At 35.3% G+C, this 18,810-nt stretch overlaps 1 protein-coding gene across 2 annotated transcripts in view; it reads right to left on the bottom strand.

Moving 5' to 3' along the window:
* Positions 1 to 730: 730 nt before the first annotated feature.
* The window catches only part of MSH3 (mutS homolog 3), a 118,790-nt gene continuing 100,710 nt past the window's right edge, over positions 731 to 18,810 (bottom strand). For both annotated transcript variants that reach the window (XM_026866590.1, XM_026866591.1), the window contains exons 21-24: positions 7,984 to 8,170; positions 7,645 to 7,774; positions 4,900 to 5,074; positions 731 to 1,865 (exon numbers count right to left, since the gene is read on the bottom strand). In XM_026866590.1, coding sequence (XP_026722391.1) covers positions 1,757 to 1,865; positions 4,900 to 5,074; positions 7,645 to 7,774; positions 7,984 to 8,170 — 601 coding nt within the window. In that variant the 3' untranslated portion in view covers positions 731 to 1,756. The remainder of the gene's footprint in view (positions 1,866 to 4,899; positions 5,075 to 7,644; positions 7,775 to 7,983; positions 8,171 to 18,810) is intronic.

Raw genomic sequence — 18,810 nt, 5'->3', positions numbered from 1 at the left:
CCCCCCCCCCCCCCCCCCCCCGACTGCATCCAGGTGTTTTTTTCTTGTCCAAGCATTGTCTGAATCCTCCTTTAAGGGCAAAAGCAGTCTTACTTTTAGTGCTTATATTTAGCATATATGGGAATTTAGTAATGGCTCCTTTATTCTTTTTGAAGACTATGGTCTTAGATCTAATGCACTGCATCTGTGCGCATTAATAATGGAGCATTACACTCGTTATGCCTGACAATGTGCAGCATAGATAAACACAGGTGTAACTACACTTTGAAAGACTAGTTTTCTTCTTCAGCTCTTCCAGTTTAGATAAATACACTGCACACTCTGGAAGAAGGTGCTCTCATGGATTCCTGCTATGTGAGCAGCAGACTATTTGTTTAAATGATGCTTTGTCATCTGAAGAACCTGGAAAAAATGTCTTAGGTGAAGGTTAGAGATTGCTTATCACAGGTATAGAAATAAATACACCCTTTTCTGCATAAAGTTCTCTATGTTGGAAAGGCTAATTCAATCACCTGCAATGGTATTATTTCATATTCATCTGACATGCATTATTTTGAAAAAAATCCCTCATTTACTGAAAAAATAAGAAAGGTTGAGCTGTCTCAGACTGCAAAACCTCATTTTATTCTTTTCTTTATAGAAAAATCAAGATGATATTTATTTCACTTCTTTCCACTTTTTTTTTTTTTTTTTTAAATACAACAAACTATTTGCCAATTTTTTTTTTTTTTTTTTAAATACAACAAACTATTTGCCAATGTTTAAGTATGTGAACATCAATGTCCATTTTCATAGCAAGGTATTTCACCTGGTTATGGTTATAAAGGAAAACCAGTTTGGATATCACATTCCCATTTGAAATCTGGACTTGAAAACTGCCAATAAAAAACGGAAAACCATCTGTTTTTCCCAACTTTGCTCTGCATTTGACAGAGCACTGGGGATGCCAGTTGCATAGTTTGAATCGCCTCTTTCACTTCATCTTATGATACTACAACATTACTTAGAGTAAGTCTTTCTCCAGTCCATGCCAGAGGGTCAAGTTCAGGAGAAAAGCTGAAGCTGAAAATGAAGCAGCCATGTATGAGAGTGAAGAAGAGGGAAAACAGAACACAGTCAATGAATGTTTTCTACTGCTGCCTTGAAAAATATCAGTTGCACCATCATCAATCCCATCAGTACAAACAAAACTCTCCTGTCCAACCACATAACACACACTTCCTTAAATTCATCGTACACATAAAATTTAGTGTGTGCTCTATAAAGCCAGTGAATTTTAAACTCATTAATACTAGAACAACAACAACAAAATTCTGTATGGTATTTATTCTTACCAACTGCACAACAGTGCAGCATAGTCAGGACTGAGCTACATTTTCCCAACACAGAGGAACATTTTAGAAATTGAAGTACAATAAAGTTAAAAGACATTATTTTATTTATAAAAGATTTACCTAATAATTTACCAACACAATTTTTCATATTTTCTAAACATATCAGAAACAAAATCCAATGCCAGCAGACATTTTGCAATTAAGGGTGGAAAACACTTCAGGGAAGGAATGTGGAATAAGAAAATTACATGCAATCAGGAAGTGGATGTGGGGCATCGTATCACAATGCAGCATCTCTTATCTCTTGGAAGGCAGAGAAGTCAGCTTAACGCACCTAGAACTACACCCTGATAGAAACTATTAGTCTCCAGATGTATATTTTGTATCTCAAATATTTTCCATCTTTAAGCATGATTTTCAGATTAAAAACTGTCCTTTCTTTCATCTTCAGGTTCATGCATACTTTTCCATTTTTGTAGCTCCTGAGAATCATTTATCTTCCATACTTCAGCAAAGGACTTTAGTTTTTTCCTGTGGAAGAAAAAAAAATCAATCAAAATACAGACACATTTTTGAATTAAGCACAGCAAACCCTGAAAGCCCGACAGTCATCTACAAAATTTTATACACATTCAAAAATAGCAGTTTGTATAGCTCAAAATGTTATGTGGTCTTTAAACCATCAGTTAACATTTTCAAATGTATGTATTCCAGTTCTAGGACAGTCAACAATTTAATTTTGTAACTAACTTACAATACCACAAGCACTGACAAGATGAAATAAAACACTGAACAAGAGTAAATCATTAAAGGAAATTAATAGTATTGTAGTTTGCACCATTTAATTTTCAGCGTTCAGTTCCTACAAATTTGCACTCATAGAATCACAAAGAGGTAATGCATTTTAGAAATAAATATATATATCCTTTCTATTTTCTTTTTACTATTTTTTTATTTAAGAACATCTCATAAGAGCTGTGAGAAATGACAGGACATTTAAAATGGGTTAACACACATTCCTGATGACAAAGATGTCAAGACTGGATGGAATTACCCAGTAGATTTTCTTAAATAATACAAAAGTGATTTAAAGAAATAAGACAAGGCAGCTGGCCAGTGGGTATTGTGACAGTACAAGTATACTGCTCTGAACAGGTCTCAGTTTGATTCCCAAGATTATCGTAATCTTTATTTCCTACTGCAGATATACCCATTTTAAAATTTGTTACTGTCTCTTTTGGGGAGAAGGTATAGAATACTACATGGACACCTAGACCACATCATGGCAATAGTGAAATAAACAGGAATATACAAAAGAAAGTACTTCAGTAATGACCTACATGGGAGAACTGGAAAAATTAAGGATTACATAGTACGATACTTTATGACTGTAAAATCATCAGCCACATTTGATATTTTTTTCAATTTTTGGTGACTTGAGCTCCAGGTTTATATAGATGCATGAAGTTCCCTCCAAAGTGCACAATGAGGTCCACAATGAAGGGATAACCTGGTATGGGTCAAACTGATGAATTAGCAACTGCTGTGTGGTGGATGTCCCTTGTCCCTGACCTCCTACATAGCACTGTCTCTGTAAAGGGGGAGGCAAAAGTCTCAAACATCAGATGGGGTAGGCGGGTTTGGTAGGCAGGGCTGCAGTCCCAAGGTTACATTTACTCTACTAATTTCTGCCAGAATCAGGGGCCTCTTCCTCTTCTCGCTCCCACCCTTTCTTCTTGAGGTAATGCCTGTTCACATGTAACATCAGGAAACTGAACTTGCGTGATATCAGCTGGAGAAAGAATGCCTTTTCAGCTGGATCAGCCGGACCACCTGTTCTGTGGTCACGCCAGAACCAGCCCTGGCACCACGGAGAAAGGGCAGGGGAGAAAAGGCTTGGGGAGCCTACTCCAGCTGGTGTAGCTCAGGGGGTAGCAGTCTGCAGTGAAGTGTGGGGTGCAGGGGCTTCAGACTTAGTCATGTTAGGAAAAAGGACTCATCACAGTCTTCGATTAAGTATTTAGTCTTTTTCACTTTAAGAATACAAGCAAATTTTAAATACTGAGAGAGAAAATACAGGTGGTAGCTTACATACTCAAAAGCTGACAAATGGTATACAATTAAATCCCATAATTAAAATTGCCTAGTCAGCCCTCAGTCTACCCCTCTATGGGCACTGTTAATCAGTCTTCTAATGACATCATCGAATACTATTTTTACTACTCATAGGTTTTCTATGCAATTAACTCTCTTTTTAGTAATGGAGACATGCTGGAGCTCTATTTGTGTCCAAGTAATATGCTAGCATGCTTTTCAAAGAACAAAGGAAGATAAAGCAAAAGGACATAGTATATTATTTCACATCTTAATTTTATTACACAGTAACTCTGGCCTTCCAGCTAATACTGTCACCTTTCTGAACAGTTTTTTCTTGATTTTAGAACCCTATGTATCCTCTAACAATAGACTTAAGATACTGATAGTAATTTGTTTTACTTTTGTCATGGATGAATTATTCTTTCCAATTAATATAAGATACCACATTATTTTTCCCATATCTTCAACAGAATATTTTTATTTCACTTTCTTAAAAAGAGATAAAAATGGAGTTAAGCGCTAAGCACCATTAAATTAAAAATAGCTGCTTGGACCTACAAACAATTAGTACTTAAAATTTTCTCATATGAAATTATTCTGTTAGGATTAGTTATGGCCATCAGAAAAAAAATCTTATTATATTCCTAAAGAGCTATTTGAATTTTGCTGATAGAACTGCCACTGAAAATAATAACAAAAAATTCATTGAAAATTAATACTATGACATATTTGTATCTACACTGTGTACATAATGTTACAGGTTTTATAAAGATGATGGTATTTGATACACATGGGAATTTTCACAACTATTAATACATAAGGTACATATACACCTAAGTAAAAACTGGTTATCAGAAAAATATTAAAATCTTAAGACTTTCAGTAAAATTTTGTGTGTTTGGGGGTGCAATCAAATGATATTATAAATATTTATTTTAAAGTTAAATCTGAAGAAGAATATCAGCAATTCCTTCCACACTATAGTATGCAAATGCAGTTTCAAGTTTCAAAGTGAATGATATGCTTTCTAAACCAAATCTATTAAAATTTTCACTATTACTGGTGAGAACAGAAGTAGGTATTAGAAGATAGTTATATTTCAATTCTGTCTTCCTGAAAACAGTGAAAATAAATTTGCTAGTGTTTGCCATAATAAAAAAGTTTATTTCTGATGTTAGCTCAATACACTTTTTTTTTTTTCCCCCACGTTTCAGAGGGCAGCAATTAACCTCTGACATGATAGGTAACTATAAAAGCTAAAGCTTTAATTGAAATGGATGGCACATTTTCCTAAATACTTTTTTCAAAGTTTTGTTTCACCATCTCTTCCCTGAAGGGTAGGAGGATATCTGAAGTAGCTCTTACTGTTTATTTCAATGCCTATTGTCTGAAATGCTCTTTGATTCATAGCTGAAGTTTCATTAGGGCAAAAAAAACCCAAAGCCACTAAACCTACAATTGTTCTTACCTTTTCATATTCACTATTCTCTCCAACTCCTTTGATTTATGAGCTGCCTTCTTCAAGATTTCTTCAGGAATATTTGCCAGTTTGGCAACATTTAGCCCATAACTCCTTGCAGAGACTCCTTTAGTTATTTGATAAAGAAAAGTGATAAATTCAGGATTCTCTTCATCTTCAGATCCTACAAAAAATAAAACCAAAATAAAACCCTCCTCTGTTATGTTAATAAAAATGTAGTAGACCAAAGATCAAAATGGCAAAGACTGTGGTCTCATTCATTCATGCTTCCTGTGTGATTTATTCCATTGAAGAAATATGGAAAAAAAATGTTTCCTTGAGACCACACATTTTACTTACCCATTATGAGACTGAAAAACTCTTTACTATACTTTTACCTGGTCTCTTATTAAGCAGACTTGTGTGCGTGTGTGTAAAACATAGACTCTTTGTATGTCAAATCCATTAGTTATGCTGTAACTTCATGTTTGCTGAGCAATGATAGAATAAAGGAAGTGTCAGTAGTCCCACAGTTAAGAAGTCCATAACTACAGCACAACAAAAAGTTTGCTGCCTGCCAGGAAACTATGAGCCATAGAAAATGCTTATGAAAAACCAAAGGTTAGGACGGTGGATCTTCTGGTGGGGATTCTTTCTATTCCATGACACTAAGATGAAAACATAATAGCCATCATTATAAGTCTGATTAGTCCTTCCTCTTCAGACATCCTTGTTGCATCTCTGCACAACCCAGACCTTGTGTAAAGACCAGAAAAACTATGGGGTCATTCCCTGCCATTCATTCATCTGTCTTAAAAATGCATGTTTTTGGAAACAATGAACATTTCCATAAATGCTGATGACTCAAGCTGATTTGATCTGAGTGATTCAAACCAAAGATTGGAATAAAATATGCCATAGATCTCACCTTAAATAAAACAATTAAAATGTTAAGACAAGACAGACGGTGCTGAAGATACAGGCACAGTAAGAAACATAGATGTGTCATTGCTTGCAAGATGTGGTACTATGCCTATCGTGCTTTCTGTAGCAAAATAGTAAAGATTACATACGGCCTGAAGGTTCAGGTCAACTAACACTGAAAGTAGAAATAATGAAGCAGCACGCTGAAACACAAAGTATAGTGTTTCATGTACACAGCATTTAATAGTACACGTTGGCAACATCTCAACTGTCCGAAAGTACCAGAGATCAACAGTTCAATTAATAAACTCCATGAGGAAAGGACCTGATGATGCTCAGAGGAGTGATCTCTTAAATGGGAACATCAGTGTGGCTAGATAGTGCTGACCTAAACACGACGTCACTTTGAACTACCTGTGCTCAAAGTTAACACATATTTCAGGGATCTCTGCTTCTAATATTAAAGAGAATACAAAAGCTGAAATCTCTCTCTAGACAAACCCTAAATTTTTTAATTGACTCTCCAAAAAACATTTTATAAGTGGTAAGACTATATATTTAAATACATTATTTAGTGATAAATGCTGAAATGCCCTGTCCCAATTAGTTTACAATGTAAGCAGATAATACAATGTTAAGAATGAATTAGAGGAAGGTTAATGGCAAATACCATGCCAATTCTTGAAAAAAAAATTCTAGGAATGATTCAAGGAACAGGCCATTACTAGGCAAAGCAGGAAAACCATAATAAAGGCAGAATTGTCAAGCACCTGATTAAACCTGATACATCAAGAAAAAAAATAATCAAAGCAGTATGTATGAAGGGAAATCCTCTATCACAAATCTGTTGTAAATTTGGAAGCTATCTGAGTATAAGAGATGCAGTGGATAAACCCTATGCAGATTTTCACAAGAGTTTTGACAAGAGTCCTGCATTAAATGCTCTTCTGAAAACTAAGCAGCCATAAACTAAAAGGAAGACCTTTGCATTTGTAAATAATTGGTTAAAAAATAACAAACAGATATTAACAGTCAGTTCTCACCATGAAGGGTGATCATCACTACATAAGTTACTCAACATACCCATTGTCGTACAAGAAAAAGAGCTAAGCACTAAGCTGACAAACTTTACTGAAACTACCAATTCAGAACAAGAGTTACAACAAGAAATGCTGTTCCCCTTCTGCTTGGTAAAACCAGAACTGAATGCGATTACGATAAACAATCTACAAAATTAAGCATGGCACAGAAAGGATGAACAGAGATTATTCCTTTGCCTCTTCTAATTCAAGAACTGGGACCATCAAGTGAAGCTACATGTTGTTTCAAAGGAGTTTCAAAATAAACAAGAGGCGGTGATTCTTCACACAATACAGTGTTAAATTTTGAAGCTCCTTGACACAGTAGGATAAAGATGCTAAAAGTACAGAAGGATACTCAGGTAAACTAGACAACCTTGTTGAAATGAAATCCATTGAAGATGCTAAAAACCAGAAAACACATGTAGCTCTTGAAGCCCCCTAAATAGCAAATGTTTGCAGACAGTGAGATCTTTTAGAGAAAGAGTTGCCATATGTTTGATCCTAATCATCTGAATTAGGCTACTGTGAAAAGTTGGACACTGGGCTGGGCAAATCTTTTCGCTGATCTAGCGCAGTCATCCTTAAAGATGGTTCTTCCATTTTCAAGCCCCCCCAAATGTGTGTATAGACTGATACTCTAGTGATTCTGGATATATCACGTTCATGTGGAGGTTTAAATTACTGTAACAATTTTACAATTTCTGCCTATACCTATAGTGCCAGAATCTCATGTGGATTTATACTGTACCTTTTTGTTCAGCACTTTCCTCCTCATTCACCAAGAAAGCCATGTGGTAATTACCAACTTTTTCTGGATACACCTTTTCTAGCTCACAAACTGAGGGATAGTGAGTGACAAACAGGGTCAGTGACTCCACCTACAACAATGAATTAGACACATAAGGAGGTTTGACTTTACTTTTTTTTTTTTTTTAAACACAGCAACATAGAACTGGTATCCTTTATCCACATCCCTTTGCTCTGAGTTTAAGCATCCACATTTTTACAAGGAAATACCATACTGAAGTCAGCCTACCATAGTACAGGCTGAAAAAACATTCACAAGCATGTCAGACTGAACACTTACATCTCTAATAAAATGTTCAAGTGTAGCATAAGCGATAGCAATTCCATCGTGTGTGCTAGTTCCTCTTCCCAATTCATCCAAAATTACTAGTGATCTTGAAGTTGCTTTTCTTATTATCTCAGCAGTATCTGTCAGTTCTTCCATAAATGTACTCCGGCCTTTGTAAATGTTGTCTGCTGCTCCCATTCTGCATTGGGATACAAACTAGATCAATTTATTAAGTTCAAATAAATGCCAGATAACCTGGAAAAAAAAATGAGGATAATGAAACCATTTTGTTAGAAATCTCTTGCTGCCCCTCCAAGCAGAGCAGAAAAACCCAGGCAGAGCATTCACCTTCCAGAACAAGCTACTGTTTAAGAAAAAAAGCAACAGCAAGCACATGGTGCAGATTGAGGGTAGTCTAAAAGACTGAAAGGTCCAGAGGGAACCACTCACATACCACAAAACAAGGGCTTGCAAGTATTCCCCAAGATAACATGGTATACTGACCCTATAGGCATCTGGGGGAGGTGAGGCTGTAGGGACAACAGATAATTTTTCTGGGCCATCAGTAATCTAGTCCCAGAGCAAATCCACAGACAGAAATCTCATCATCCCATTGTCAGCTATAGGAGCCAGGGGAAAAAGAGAAGGTAGAGAAGGGGGTATTTCTTAGCATGCAATTCTTCCACCTTGACAAACAGTGCAAGGCAGCCTGCTCTTCCCTTAAGAAGGACCCCGGGAATTCAAAATAGTCAGCTCACAAGAAGGATTCCAGCAAAAGGAGCAATAAAAATGAATTTTGCTTTGTCTGTTTAGTTCAACAATCTAATTTGTATGTTTTTAAATGCTAACACCTCAAATTATCAAATATTAGCATTTCTATGGAGAGATAGAATGGACACTCATGTGACCAGGAATTTGTACATCCAGATACAGCAGTTAGCTCCTTCAGGCAGTAACAAAACAACAATTATTTCCTATAAATACACTGGTACACAATCTTACTAGCATGCTTAAACATGATTTTAAGAGAAAGATTTCTCTCCTCATCCTTTTACACAACTGTCCTTGAACTTACTGGCCTCCATGCAGATGAGCTTTCTTTCTGCTCCACATGCAAACACATGCATACACACATACACAAATTCCTTCATGTTTCACACAAGTCTTGAGGAGTGTTTCAGATTCATGCAACCTTCAATCCTCAAATTCTAGCTCAAATTGTGAAATTACAGTTTTACTCTCAGAAACCTGTTGGCAATTCACTCTGTTTTTCTCTTCTTTTACAGCTTTCCTTACATATTCAATTAGAATGCTTTCTACCTGGAAGAAATAACATTTCCTTTTTCCATACATGCTTTTCAATTACATTAATCGCACTACAACATCACTTTTGAGATAGCTTATCATTAGTAAGCCACTGAGTAGCGCTGTAAAAATGGATTTGCTCACTCTCTTCAGCCAGTAATATAGTAACATAGAAGCCATATTGATTTAAGGAAAACTGACTCATGGGCTTAGCATATTACATTTTCAAATATAACAGCTGGACACAACAGTATTTAAAGTCACTCAAAACCTTTAAAGAGAATCCCAGTTTAGCTTTTTTCCCCTCAGTCTTTTGCTGCATCTCTTCTGTTTTGCTGCATCGTTCTGTTGCCTTCAGAAGCACTAGCAGGATATTTATCATATTATAACAATCTTAGGATTGTCAAGAGTTAATTGACTACCGATAAAAATACCTAGCAGGTTGGACCCAGTACAACTATGATTTCTATATATTCTCTGGTTCCTGTGCTGGAAATTTAGTATGGTGGCATGCATAACTTCACAAAATACACATCTTCAATTACAGATGAACTAATTTTGGTTGGATATGGGCATTATGATACAATGAACAAACTGAGTTTTTATTTAATTGAGTATGTGCTTACATACACACACAGGAAGTATACTCCCGTATACTCCAGAAGAAGGATGATTTTGCACATAAGCTAATTAAGCTTTACATAAATTTCACTGAATTAAACATATAATTCAGAATATTGAGGCATTCTGAAATTAAAATTTTATTAAGCCACTTACTACTATAATCCTTTCAAATGATGGGTTAAGAACTATGAACATACTACTGAATTTCTCACAGTGCACACAATATCCCCCAGCCCCTTTCCTAGTTTGATTCAGCCGTCATGTACTACTTCAAAAATCAAACAATCCCCCTTTATTGCAGTATTACACAGATCTACAGAGAACAATATAACTTAGATCTATTTTTAACATAATTAACTACAAATAAGTATACCAGAATAAGACATACTTTTCACATCTGAACAATTTCTGGCTCCATAATGGGCAACTTTAACCTTAGTTTCTGACCCCAGATTATTAGTATTGTTATTTTGTAATTTTTATTTGGTTTTTCATTACAGAGACACCATCTAACAGGCTGTGTGCTCAATACCTATGATGATTACACTGAGAGTTCTCAGTTCTATTTTTCTCTTGGATTGCATCATTTCCATAGAGCCTTCAAAATCATTTAGTCATTTTGTATCTAATTTGCATTCACGAAAATAATTTTCAGAACTTCCTCACTAAATGATCAAGATACAAACAGAAATTAGTATTATCTTTCTCTTGTTAACAACAGCTGCAAAAGAAGCCTTTCTTTTCAGCATTTTAAAACATTCAAATCCAACTGAGGCTTATCTACAGATTTTAAAAAAAGAGTATTTTTAAATCACATAAAAACTCTTAAATGTCATCCTTTGAAAATGGATAAAATTGTTCTTTCTGCCTCTGTCCTTGACACTAGAAGAATCATACTTGTCTTTTAAACCTACATGATAAGCAATACTACCCCAGAAACAAGTAAGAATAACTATTTTAATGTGGATGATTGCATTTATAAAACTAAGAGTTAATATGCAGCAATGCTGTATTATTCCTGATACAACAAAGTTTGAGTCAAAACACCTATTGCTTAAACAATTCTATTTTTTTCAAGCTTAAAACAGCTGTAATAAATCCCACTGAACTTCTACAAGATTCAGTTGCTTTGAATTTACATTTTAATGTAGCTTGCCTCCTAAATGTTTTTATACATCAAAACATTAAACTTTTTCATATAATATTCTGCCCACAAGGAGCATGCAGACATCCAATGTGAAGAGTGCCTCTTTAGTGCTGGCAAGAGATCCATCACTCCTCAGCAAATGCAATTTGGCTGGAAACCACTTGTTATAATGTCTCTTTGACAGGCAACCAAATTTCATAAAATTAAAAGCTCTTCATCTTATAATGTTCAACACATTTATTATGTAAAGAAAAAAAAAAAAAAAAGAGGGTGCTAGGTTTCAAGCGGTAAAGATTCCTGTCTATAGCCTCAGAAAAAACAACAGGGAGGCAATGCTTTCATAAATTAATTTTTCAAGTTAGATGATATGCAGCAGTAGCTAGCTTTATGTAAAGCAGACAGCAGTATATGCTTGACCTGTATGTGACCCCTCAGAGAAAAAGATACAGATTTTCCTTACTCTGCAGTAGGTACAAGCTATGATACCACTCAGAAATCACTTGAATTAAATAGCATAACTTTTTTCCTCACATCTCAAGAATTTTTAGGTAGTCCACATCCATTTAAACTTGCTCTCAACAGGCACAAACTAATATTGCTAAAATATGTGGCCTTGAAATTTACTTCGAAGTCTGGTGATTTTAAGCTTCTGATCAGCCATACATGTCTGACAGCCATCCATGAAAAATTTCTATGGAAGGAGGAAATCTGAGACCACCAAGCTCTTCTTGGAGCTCCTTCTCTCAGCATCCTCTTATTACTGCTCTCAAAAAACCCAGTTTCCTGGAGAAGGGGACAGACTTGCAGACTTGATGACTAACAGTGGCCTAAGAATAACAGAATAACCCAAGACATTGTTTTAGAGCAGAGCAGAGAGGTCCCCAAGAGAACTGCAGCTGCTCTATGCTAGCAGTCTAGGGGTGAAAGTGATGACATGTAGGTTGAAACAGTAATTGTTCCAGTATGGTATAAGGCAGTGAAAAAAAGTAAATTTCTCAAGCAGAAAAATGAATCTGAAGTCTCAACGCTTCTATTTAAGGTTTTTTCCATGCTACCTTTCAAAAGCACTTACCCAACATGCTGTTAGTTGGTTTGGTTATAAAATTAAGAGCACTGTGTGGACATCAGGTATTTTTTATTCTTTTATGTTAGTGTGAATCCCTCCCATGGTTTGTGAAAGTGACCAAGCAGCTCAAGAGCTTTCAGTGGTAACAAAAAGCAACTATATAACACTGAACAAATCCTAGAAAACAAGGTTGCAAAATAGCCCTAAAGTCTTATTTTCATACAGTTGGCAACATTCTGATGCTATTTATTAGACCCTAATTTATAAAATACTTTGTGCTGAAAAAAACCCCTTAAATGAAATTTAAGATTTTTCAACTTAAGTTTTAGAAACATGCATTTGACTTTAAAAGTTCATCTAAAATACTTACCGGAGAACTGAAACCTAGTGCCTGTTACAGAAGAATAAACATAACTAGTATAGAGTCTCCATACATGGCATTCAGCTTCTCAGATATGTTTTGTCTTCCCAGGGACAGAATTGAAGCCAGACTTGATTTCAGAATGTACTCATAGTCAAATTATTTATTCATCAAGAACAATTAACATTAAAAGAAAATGACTCTTTTCTTTGAGAATACCTTAAATGTAAGATGTAGAATACCACACCAACAAAGACATTCCTTCTGTGATTCAAAGAGAACACAGAAAAACACAAATAAAATCAATTCATAACGTGACTTTACAATTCCACTCACTCCCTCTCACACAAAACCCTTCAAAATGTCATTTCAAAGATCACTGTATCTGAATAGGAGTTATTTAAATTAAAATAACTAGTTTACAGAAAGAAAAGATTAGACGGGCTCTTGTCTTACAGTTTATCCCTTTTCTTGCATAGGACCATTCTCTACAACACATTTTTGATAACACTGTATAGTTAATAAAGATGTCATAACAACTGTTTTGTATCCTTATATTTTTTTCAGAAAACACTCTTTTCAGATGAATTTTTATGCAGTCTCTGCAGCAAATAAATGGTCACAAAAGTGTGAGTATTAGCCGAAGAGGATTATGACAAGAGAAAAACTCGATATTGATCCGGACATGAACGGGAGAACACAAACGCAATTTAATTTCCACACTTAGATAAATCTTCTCCCATTGAACTGGGTTATTGACTGTCTATTAGGCACCTAGCAAACAACACTTACAGAGACTTAACAGTAGTCTGCAAACTGGTCTGCCAAGAAAATTAAAACAGGCATCCTAAATGGAGGACTGGCAGGCTGACTACTGCTTGTCCTCTCCTACTGCGGTCCCAAGAATCCCACCACCTTTAACCAGAACAATCATTCAATTTTGCCCACAAAAGTGATTTGAAACCCTGTGTATTTTAGAAACAGACTGCTAATAAGAATTTCACAGTGGTTAGTATAAAGCCCAGTTTGTAACTTCTGGCTTTCCTCACATAATAAAAATTTACCAAGTAATTTTTTAGAAGATAGCATCTGCAAATTTATAACAGTTCACTGGCAAGAAACTAATGCTTCACACTCCCCCACAGAGTACTGGTAAATCATTGACTTCATTTCCATCAAGCTCTTACTGATTCAAACCAAAAACTGATAATAAGAAAAATAATTTACAGAAACTGCAATTACAGAATTTTAAAAACCAACTCTTATCATAAGTATGATGGAAAGCATTGTTATCAGTATAGTTATTATTTTTGCATTATTCATGGGCAACTTCCAAGAATTAAATGCGTGCAAAGCTACGTGGATGATGATGATGGGAAATCAGAAGATGCTCATGATACTAACCTATTCACAGTCGGCAAGCACACACGCTCAACCATTTCTGCAACTGCTTATTTGCAAATTTTAAATGAAGAAATATCGATGGTATGTTATCCAATTTAGAAGAACAGTTGTTGAAAAGCCTGACAGAATGCATTACACAGTTCATGTAAAATATATTTTTACTTTGTAAATTATTGTAGACATATGATATTCTCAGTCACTGAGAAATTAATGAAACTAGCAAAACCTAAGACCACTAGGGATACATACTTTGCATTCTCCTCGAAAGAAAAGAAAGTCCAAAGCTATTTACAGTTTCATGGTGTTTTTTACTTTTTTTCTCTTTCCCTTTTCCATATCACTAGGTAATTGAAATACCCAAAACAAGTATTCACTTAAATCCTCATTATCTTGTAGACCTGGCCAACAGAGGCATGCTGCACACATGAGCACCCCAGTATATTAAAAGAAACATTTCTAACAGGATTAGCTTTCAAGATGTGACTGCATTGATTTTTTGCTGAAAGCCAGAGGAAAGAAAAACATCCAGAGATTGCAGTGAACATTCAATATTTGAAAAATTTCACCGTGACTGGCAGAACAGGTATGACTTAGTGAAGATGAAATAGTGGTTTAGTCAATACAGTCACTGAGTGACAAGAAGTTATCAATATCTTCTCATTCCTAATGCTTTATAAGGCAACAGAAATTCAGTTGTTCTTCCAAAAGATTATGTTACCTTACCTGGTGAAAAACACCTGAGAAAGTTCTTTCTGAAATTCAGCAATGATACCCTCGATAACATGAGAACTCCTTAAAAATATGTGTTACATCACTGTTAAAATAATCCAGCAGACTTCTGGTTACTTCTAAAATTCTCCATTGCATTTTAAAACTAGACTTGCTCAAGTCTTTTCTCCATCCCACATTATGCACAACCCTACAGCAGCTGGCTGTCAGGGTGCAAGGGCTGAGCTCTCTGAGAAGCAGTGTGGGGTGACTGTTAGCAGAACAAGGACACAATAGCAATAGCTTAAATTCCACATTCAAACATGCAAAGGATTTTATATGTAATGTATCAATGGATTGCTTTCCACAGGTCCATCAGCTTTTACATTTATACAAACAGAACTAGGCATTTCTTCTTCTTGTCCTCAGTGAGAAAGCTATGATTTGTTCTTGTACATAGGTACCAAACTGAGGTTTCTCCTTCTGACTGAGAGATCTGGCAGCACAGGCAGTGCATACCAGCAGGTCAGTACTAGATGGAGTAATTTTATGAAGGCTCCATTAAGCAACTGAAGCTCCAAATGCATCCTTGGTATTACCCTGATCTCTCTTCAGGAAACCACTAACACTGTATAGATGTTACTGATGGTCAAGAGAAAGAACAGATTAAGAGTACAATCATTTTGCTGAAGGATAAATTCTAAGCATAGATTTTCAAATCAGGGTGTTCATTTGTGAGCCACCAATATTAGCTTGAAGAAGCTGAAAAAATGAAGATGAAGAAAAACCCAACCCTAAAATATGCACACTTACTACCCTCAGATTCCAGTGAGGGAACTCAAGGTAATTTAGTTAATGTGCATATGTAGCTGAAGGATTGAGGCCAAGGGGGATTAAAAAGCAGAAACTATAGCAACAGACTAGAGACAACAGCTGAAGCATTCAGCGCAAATGAACTCTTCCCCTTTAAACCTGTGGACGCTACATAAAATCCAATTCAAGTTGTGACTGGGTTAAAGCATAGCACGGAAGAGTTTTATAATAGCAAATATCACCATTCAATGTAACAACTTCAACTTTACTGTAAAATAGGTGGTCAGCTTCACAGGCAAATTTTCTTCCCCCCCCCGACATATACCTTTATGGGGAAAGCTTTTCAATCCCTTTCAGGAGTACTGCAATATGCAGCAGAAATTGTTTTATGAATCTGACTGTATGTATAAATGTCTTTTATTCTTTTATTCACTTCAGTGAATTTTCAAGCCTGATTTAAACCCCTGCAAACAAAACAGTTGCTTGTATTTACAGATTTTATCAAATGCCATGTATGTAAAACTGGCTGTTTTGTGAAATGTTATTACATGTATACGAGATATAAATCCAATACTGCAGATGCATGTTACTGTGAAAGACATGAAACTAAATTAGCTACAAATACATGACTAGCACCACTTCGTTTATTTCTACAGAGCTATAGAATACTGTCAGAAATAGTTACAATTCATATGTACTGTGATATGTCCAAAACATAACTTTTCTAGAACAACAGAACAATATAATTTTCAACTTAACAACTAACTACAACTTTTATTTACTTTCTTCTTTTTCAAAAGGAGTTATCTCCATGTGATAAAAATATGTGCAATGAATTTAATATACCACATTTTTTCCCCTGAAAACTGGGAATAATTTACCCCAGAGGTGTAATTATGTGACTGTAAGCATAAATGCAAATCTTAACTATTTTTTGTTATTCTGGCAATAAACACAAATACAATTAAGCAAGAACAAAGTGACCATAACTGCCATAAAAAAGTAACATTTCTGAAAACTACTTTTGGTTTCTTGACAACTAACAAATTCCGTTTGTCTGACTGTCATTGCTTTCCAGAGCAAGGCAAACAATACCTGTTTAGCGTATCAGTATATAAAATTCTCAAGTGGACTTGCCAGTCACTTAGGATTGCTTTGTATGAACAGTTCCCTACTTTTCTGCACAGTACATAAATTGATGTGTATGGCAAAACCAGTATGCAATATTACTACATATGTATTAAATAAATGAAGATGTGAAAAGTACCTTTGCTTTTAAATTTTCTGACCCTTATCTTACAGATTCTGACTGCACAGGCAAATGGAGACAATCTAGGGTTTGTTTTTTTTTTAAAGGAAAATCTAAATGACTGAAATTTAAACATTTATTTTCAGGTATAAATAACAAAAAAAACCACCAAAACCCCAAGCATTAATCAAAGTTCTGGCCAAAACCAGGTAATGTGCAGACAAGGTGCTCTGCTGAGATAAATTCCTCCACAGTTTCTATTCAGTACTCAATCTCCTGGTGATTTCCGTATTTCATAGGATGCCTGCACGCTGCCCTGCCAAACACTGCTGTCACCTCAAGACTAGAATTTCATAGCCTAGATTTTTATGATAATGGTATGAAGAAGCTGACTAGATGAATCTTCACGCCAGGTTTTTTGTGATCTAACTGATATTTCTAGGACACTCAGGAAGACTAATCTTCATAATCTTGCCCTGTAAGTCTTGAAGAAACCAATATAGCTTAATAAAGCAATAAATGGAAACAAGGAATTTTTTTAGTTTGGTAACTGGTGATACTGCACATGATACAAAAATGAGAGACTATATGTTATTCTGGCAAAATACTCAAGATTGTTATAAAGAACAACAACTTATTATTGCTAAGTATGTGAATGCACAAAACATATGTCAGTCCAGACTAACCATCTGACTAATTGTGGAGGTTGTGATCAGTACCAGAATTCCGAATAAGGCACAGAAACCCTGAATTGGTAATAATGCAGCAGTTTCAGGGAGAGATTTTTCAGTAGATTAAAAAATAAAAAAAATAAAAATCAATGATTATATAATCTCTCATGTATAATTCCAAGTATAGTATATTTTGTTTAAGGTTTATTACAAAATAAAAATCACTGCAGACCTCCTCAAGGGGTGAAAGCAATACCATCACAGTCCACTCATAGAATAATGGACTGACAATAAGATGGGACAGGTCCATTTAAGACATAAAAGCTCTGCAAGTCTTTCCCACACACTAGTAACCATTTTAAAATATCATCAGCTTGCTGTTCCTTCAGCACTCAAGGTTAAATACACAACAGTAGCTTTGGATGGAGGATGTCCATTTCTTTATCATGTTCCGTGAAATCTCTATGTATGAACAAACTTCTAATGAATAACACTTCTAAACCATTTTCAAGCAAGCAAGTTCCTGGGCAGTCTCTTTGCAACTACAGCTTATCTGTGAACCAAGCAATGCATAAGTAGCAAAAAAAGACAACAAAGCTGCGTTCTGGGCATAAACTGCTCCTTTTCGATGTTTGTTCATTGCTGTGCAAATAGCACTATTTCTGCAGTAAAGCTCTAAAATAACAGCGCTTGTTACTTATTTACTATTTTAAATAAAAAATTTTCTCTACTCTGCCCTGTTCCTGTGCAACATCCTTCTAATGATGAGCTGGTAAAACTGGAATTAAACTAAGTGCAACATAATTTGCCTAGTTACAAAAAGCTGGGAAGTTAGATCAATGGAACATTCACTTCCATTAATATTTAAGAGGACTATTTTGTTTTTACTCTGAAGTGATTTACCTCAGATTTCAATTTATTGTGAAAAGCACTTGGAAAACATCTTCCACTCAATTTCCACTTTGATAGAAACATTCTCTTCTTCCTGCTTCATGTACCACTCCATCCTGTGCTTTCTGATTTTCTCAAGACTTCCTATAAAATGTACTCTTAAAAAGCCTTGGAACATTTTAATCTGTTAAAGTAAATCATATAAGTTTAAGTATGTTCCAAATTTTAATGATGGTGACATTCCAATGAAGAAAAAATAAATACCAATATTCAAAACTGATTGCTCAAATGTTTACAGGTGTTAACATGATATTTGCTTTCCATCACGGTTTTTAATTGAACTAAAATTTGTAATGATGCCATAAATATGTGCAATTTATCCAGTTGAAAAAAGTTTGTCGAGAGAGAAAATAGTGAGGTTTGTCTACTAGTTTCTTTCAGCTCCACAGACTCTTGACAAAACAGTAATATGCATTTGTCAAGCTGTCAGAATTAAATAGCTGTTAAAATATTTAGGGAGGTAACATTCATAATATATCTACTCTAAGACCCCACCTTTTTGAAAGTCAATTCCCATGTAGAGATTACACAAAGAAACAT

The sequence above is a fragment of the Athene cunicularia genome, assembly GCF_003259725.1.
Source record: "Athene cunicularia isolate RWA chromosome Z unlocalized genomic scaffold, athCun1 chrZ_part3, whole genome shotgun sequence".
Classification (NCBI taxonomy): domain Eukaryota; kingdom Metazoa; phylum Chordata; class Aves; order Strigiformes; family Strigidae; genus Athene; species Athene cunicularia.
This window is presented reverse-complemented; position numbering and strand designations above follow the sequence as displayed.